Consider the following 6,690-nt stretch of genomic DNA (forward strand, 5'->3'; position numbering starts at 1 on the left):
GCTATCACCAGACCAAGCTCAATCTTTTAAGATTGAACATTAGTCTGGGGAGTCTGCTCTGTATTTTCTACTGCACAAGAGGTGTTATCAACGGGCATAGTTCAAATGACTCCGTACGAAATTGGATAGTCCTTCAACCAATCAGACCAACGGTCCGGGTGACGTAGCAGCGACAGCGGCATCAGCGGGTTGCTGCGCTTCGGTGACCACCATGTTGAATGTAAACAAGAAGCTGCTTGGTCACTTCTCTATCGTCATCTTGTTAAACCCGCCAATAGCAAGCCAGGTGGATAAGCCAGTTTGTGATTGGTCCCCGCAAAATTGTAACGGAAGCAGCATGGATAAATGTACAGGTTTCCAGCCTGAGCTGCAGGGCGAAATCAAATCGCCGGCAGATCGGGCTGGGTTTACCCAGTCTGGCATTTTTCAGTTTGCCTGAATCTTTTGGAAAGCATTTATTTAAAAAAAAAAAAAGTTATGCAGCAGTTATTTTGTGTGGTTCTTTTTAAATGTTTCTGTTATTATGATGTATCACATTCAGATTAGAAATTGCTCCCTAACATCACGAATTAAACCTTTCCTTGAGAGTCTGGAGGGCAGCAAGGTAGACGCAGGCACTACCCAACCCACCCACTGCCTACAGACAGTGTGTGTTCGATCTATGAGCAGACAAGCTGCACTACAAATTCATTATTTAATAGAGGGGTCATGTTCGTAGCTTCAAAGAAGCTGTGTATGAGCCGGTAAGAGGCGTGGGCGAATGGAGGGGCTTCACTTCAAAACTGTGTAAAGGTCTCCCAACTCCTGAGGATGTAATTTAAAAATCTGTCAGAAATCCATGTCAAGGTATGCTGCATTAACCATCAGAGCAGCCTCTGGCCAGGATGATTGAAACCTCTCACAGATAAGTATGCACAAAGAACACATTTAAAAGAAAAATGCATATTAGGTTCTTCAAGCACAGGGTTTTTAGCGCTGATGAAGAAAAATACAATGAGACAAAATGTTCATCACAAATCGAATTTAGTTTGTAACATTATTGTGAACTGTACAATTTGAAGCGAAACAACTGTTCAAACAAAAAGATCTGCTCAGTCCTTAAAAATAAAATGAGAAGCAGAGAATCTTCAGCAAATGCTGCATTCTCCATAAAATGGGCACCACCGCCAGCTCGAATCCATGATGCCGTTGAGAAATAATGCTTTAAAAATTAAACAGGGTTGCAAATAACTGACAACAGACAAAAGGACAAAAGTTCATTTCAGGCAAGCAGTGCTTCCATTCATCCCCCAAGTCTTTGAGAGAATTGAGCTTAAAACTCAGTCATCTTCTTGTGTGTGTCAGCCTTCCTGTTTTCTCTCTGGATGGACAGCTCCTGGGCCTTCTGCTGGGCCAGCAGCTTGCGGGCCGCTGACAGCTTCTCTTCCAGCTGCTTCACCCTGGAGCTTTGCACACACAAATAACAAATAGATTAGGAAGTGGGGAGAGATGGGGAGACAAGTTGGTTTAAGCAGCACTTTCCAGAATAAGTTGGCCACGGAAACAAGTGTCCAACTTCAAATCTTTACACTTTATTTAAACTCCCACAAGCCATCTTGAGAGAAACTTCATAGCAACTAGTTTGCTCATATTTTACAACAAATTATAGTTGAGCATTTATGTACGCATTTATGTACGCATGTATGCGATTGCTTATGTGTCTGTTCTCTCGATAGGATAGAGTAGGTTTCATTGGTCGGATTAGACATATAGAAACGTACAATATCGGAACATATACGCGAGTCAGTACTGACCTGCCTGTCTGTCTGCCGAGTGACTCAGTCAGTTTCTGGATCTCCCTCTCAGTCTGCGACACCCTCTCAGACGCCTGGAACAGCTTCACATTTAGAGTCCTCTTGGTGCTTGTTCCTCCCCTGTAGGCCTCCACCCCCGACGCTGCTGAGGGTGCCGCAGCACCCCCCTCAGCAGGATCGCTGCTCTTCCCTCCTAGCTTGTGGTTGAGAAAGTCAAAGACGTTACGGCGCCCTCCGGTGGCGCCCCGAGGCTTTCTGCGTCTCTTTGGGCGGCCTGTTTGTGTACCATCTTTAGCCGCCTTGCTCTGGGTGCGTCTCTGTGTGAGCTCGGCACATTCGTCCAGAGACTTTCGTTTGGGTAGGACCACTGCCATGACTGGCTCCACTCGTCCCTCCTGCATCTTTCCTAAACCTGAGGGGGAAAAAGCGACAGAGGAACACATGCACTTAACAGGGAAGGGCACAAAACAAACACCTTACACTAGATTTTAACATACATTTTAAAGCTGGAGTTAGGGTATACTTTTGGGAAAATTTGCTTTTTAAATGACTCTTGTTGGCCCAAATCTACCTATTGCATCCAGCTTATTACTTAAATGAAATGACCGTTTGATATTTTTTAAGTATTATTGTATGATTGGAAGTTTGTGCAAGACCCCGTTGACTCATACTTGTACTTCTATCCATATTAATGCTTTTTTATAATTTTTCCTTGTCATAAGGATGTCCTGGCATATATGAATGTGATTAGATGTTAAAGATGTCACTCAACTAAAGGGAGCTGTGATTCCAGTGTGGGTGTACTTTTGTATTGCAATATTATTGATTTTATTTTTTTCATGCTGCACCTATCCCACTGAGGTTTTGTGGTTATGTAAAAGACCACTCCGACCTGTAATAGTACTTTAATAATGCCCATGGTGAAATGTGTCCTCAACATTTGACCCATCCTAACTGTTTAAGTGCAGCTGGCAGCCACAGTATAGAGCCCAGAGACCAACTCAAATTCTGAGGCCAATATTTTGGCAAAGGTGGAAGGATTTTACAAATCTAGCATGCATGTGTTTGGGGTAGGAGGAAACCCTGGGGAAACATGTGAACATGAGCAGAACATGCTAAATTCCCCCGAGTCGGCCCTGGTGGGGTTCAAACCGGGACAGTCTTGTTATGAGATGACCATACAACTGAGGAACGATGACACGGAGGATATAAAAGTATGTTTTTATATATATATATATATATATATATATATATATATATATATATATATATATATATATATGCTGGTGAAACATTTATACAAAGTGTAATGCAGTGAATGACTTATGTAAAAAGAACAAACAAGAAACTTAAGCAAGCCACAAATTATTAATTTGATCAGGACAGAATGTTCAGAACCTAAAATGTGGTTAATATTGTGCACTTGAACTTACCTTTCCCATATTCATAGCCCATTTTGAGCATAAGCTTGGATCCGATGCCTCTGGTATGTGCCTCCCAGCCACCAAAATTTGCCCTGTTTGACGATTCTGTGTATTCTACAGCAGAGTCCATAACTGTTGGGTAACAAGTGGAAATCAAAGTAGAAATGGTCAGTTACTTTGTCCAAAAACTTTCAAACAAACTTTATAACTTGAAAACAAACTTGAAAACAAACTAAACAAATGTAATAACTTTAAAAGAAACTTGAAAACCAATTCAAATGTTTGAAAATGTTTACTTAAGCATGTAGAATGGAATATAAGGCCAGTGATTGGAGGAGGCTTACAAACTGCCTCTGCAGTTCTATGAAAATACATCCAAGTCACATTTTATCTTTTGCAAGATTTTTAAGACTAGCTCAAAGTTTGATTGACAGAGAAATGGGAACATGCATCCATCAACACCTTTTGCATAAGCCGCATCATCTCCATCTCCACTGTCGTCCAGGTCAGAGTCAGAGGAGAGCGGGTCATCTGCTCTCAAAGGCGGGATAATGCAGTCGGCCTCGACCACAACATCTTTCAGCAGCGCTGAGTCAAACTTCACAGTGTAGAAACCACTGTCAATTTCTACATTTAGAGAAAAAAATCGAGTCAGCAAAACATTCAAACTAACTGGAAACATATCCTCTACCATTGTCTTGGTTGATTTTGTTACATTGTGAAATTGTATTGAATTGTATTGATTACTTGCTGAAGATTTTCTGGAAATGTATCACATTTTTGGACAAGGTGACACATTTTAAGTTCAGTCAATCTTAGTGTGAACTTATTACCAAAACTGTCAGAGTTTACTTTTAAAATACATTGTTAAAAACTGGTCCTATCATCAGAATACCTTTAATTTTGGCTGGGTACCAGATGCCGTCCTCATGTCGAGCCAAACAGGACGAGCCTTCTTCAAGACTACTGAGGTCAAACTCAAGGAACTCTCTGAGTTCCGACACATACACCACTTCACCATGGGAAAACCTTCAATAAATGGAGAACAGAAACAGAACTGAGATCCAAGTGGATAATACAGTAAATACTTGACGGATTGAACTAGTATGGCCTATTTAAGCTCATACTGTACTAGAAAACACATCATCTATAGTAATGTATTCTTGTCAGAGAGAAAATCCTCAGAGGGTTGCTGATTCAAGTCCCCTTACGGACCAACGCACGGTGGTGGACTGGTAGCTGGAGAGGTGCCAGTTAACCTCCTGAGCACTGCCAAGGCAAGGCACCGAACCCCCAACTGCTCGGGGCGCCTGTTCATCGACAGCTGCAGCCCCCTCACTCTGACATCTCTCCATTTGTGCATGTATAAGTACTAAGCGCATATGTGTGTATTTCAGGCCTGTGTGTAATGTCTGTTCTAACAACAGAGTGAAAACATTGTAAATACCCTTGCGGGATTAATAAAGTATAAATTATTATTATTTATTTAGACAGTCATGTGTCACCCAAAAATAGCAGATCAACAGGGTGACAATTACATTATTAGAAATTATTAGTCCACCATGTGGACAATGGGTGACACTTGCTGGATGATATCTGCTATTACAAATAAGGTGGATATGGGCAAGTTAACTTAATACAACGTTCTTTTGTGTGTGTAAGTGTAAAAAAACAAAAAACAGTGGTACTTTACCTGCAATTATCAGGGAAGCGACATTTGTCCTCAAGGTAGAATGGACAGGGTTTCATAGACTTCTGGGTGGGGTAGACATAGAACACTCTAACTTGTGTCTCTTCTCCATCTGGTGGTTCTGCCCCGACCACCATGGCATTGTGATACTCCAGTGTCCCCCATGTTGTCCTGTAGGGTGCTCTTACTTTGGTACCACTGAGTGCATCTTCTTCTTCCTCTGCCTCCTCCTCTTCACCATTCTCTATTCCACCTTCCTCCTCATTGTCCCTCTCTCTAGTATCAGAGCTACTACCTGACGACTCCCCGAGTTCAGAGTAGAAAGCAGCAAACTCATTGTTCAAACTGTTGTTTGCACCGTTTGTGTCAGCTGCTGCCTCTGAGGCGTTTGCCTGCAGTCCATAACGGTCTTCGAGGCTGGCCAGAAGCCGACTCTTTTTGACAGACACCAGGCTAGACTCTGTGAGCTCTATCAGCTGACAAAGGTCCTCTTTCAATTTGAGCAGGTCTGACTGCTGGGATGGGTCCAGGCCAGCTGACAGGGCTGTCTCCACCTGCTGCAACTGGGCACCATAGGTACTAATGGCTGCCTCAAGGGTTTCTTCTTCCATGCTAATGCTTGGCACAGGGCAGGGCAGGAATGGACAGCATCAAGCCTCCAAGACGCCTGAGGAAAGAGAAGATGGTTGATTTAAAGTTGAATCAAGTTGAGAGATCTCAGCAGAATGAGTAAATGGACTGATTGAGCTGCACTCATGCAACATTTCATTCTTTCTCATCACACGAGAATACAATTTGTCATATTTTAGTGGCTATCTATTCATAACAAGGACTCCGTAAATTGGCAAACTGAATTTCGAAGGATACAGTAAAAGAGAACATGACAGTGATCAAAGATTTAAGAAATAAGGTTAACGTACGATTGAGCCAACGCTATTAGTGTAATGTCTTAACGTAATAAGAACTAGTATATCGTACACTAACGGTATGTTATGGAAGCTTTTTCGTAAGATTAATACATCTACCGTATCTGATAAGGTAACGTTAACATAAACTTGGGCAATGATTTAACATAGCTATGAATCTTTAGGCTTTAGCCAATGATTTTCGCTAGCTAGCTAAATGTTAGCCGTTTTTAAGATAACTTTTTCAACTGTTTAATAATAAAACTAGCATTACCTTTGTAATTAGGCTAACGTTAGCTATCTGACATCCACGGCATACACGGAAAAAGCAGCAGCCATGAAAAAATGTAATATGTTAAAAAAAAAATTGTAATTCAAATAGCTAAATTAGCACTATAACAACATAAACCGGTCCAGTTTAAGCTAGCAGAAGAAGAGGATCGGTAGACCCATGTTGTGAATTGTCTTTTCTTTCAAAATAAAACAACTGTCTTCAGACGGATGGTTCTGACAGCAAACAAACGTTACTGCCAGTACAAAGTTAGAAATGCATCTTGCCAGTGTTAAACTAGTGTCCAAAGGTATGCCAGATAATTCTTTTTCATACGACTATCATTCATATGGTAGCTTTTTTCAACAAAGAAATCCCTGGTCTAGCGTTATGTCATAAACACGATTTAATAATTGAGATGTCTATTAAATAGTTGAGTATTCATTTAAATATTAAATTCAATTCGATAATGCCTCATTGACATGGCAAGATTCATACATTTCTACAACGAAAGCATCGTAAATTATACAGTTTTAAAGGGGGTTCTTTATCACTTTAAAGCTTTATGTTCTTTTATTTTGAAGATAAATCGCCAAATGGCCAAAAC

The 6,690-nt window shown here is 41.1% G+C and overlaps 1 protein-coding gene across 1 annotated transcript; it reads right to left on the reverse strand.

Annotated features, from left to right (window-relative positions):
• Positions 1–1,004: 1,004 nt before the first annotated feature.
• Positions 1,005–6,459, reverse strand: zgpat (zinc finger, CCCH-type with G patch domain). The gene is made up of 7 exons (XM_028583193.1): positions 6,087–6,459; positions 4,911–5,574; positions 4,113–4,246; positions 3,680–3,844; positions 3,227–3,349; positions 1,794–2,205; positions 1,005–1,445 (listed from the first exon to the last, which is right to left on the reverse strand). The coding sequence occupies exons 2-7, from the start codon at positions 5,516–5,518 to the stop codon at positions 1,313–1,315; spliced, it is 1,575 nt and encodes a 524-aa protein (XP_028438994.1). The 5' UTR covers positions 5,519–5,574; positions 6,087–6,459; the 3' UTR covers positions 1,005–1,312.
• Positions 6,460–6,690: the final 231 nt, after the last annotated feature.

Source organism: Perca flavescens, chromosome 7 (assembly GCF_004354835.1).
Source record: "Perca flavescens isolate YP-PL-M2 chromosome 7, PFLA_1.0, whole genome shotgun sequence".
Classification (NCBI taxonomy): domain Eukaryota; kingdom Metazoa; phylum Chordata; class Actinopteri; order Perciformes; family Percidae; genus Perca; species Perca flavescens.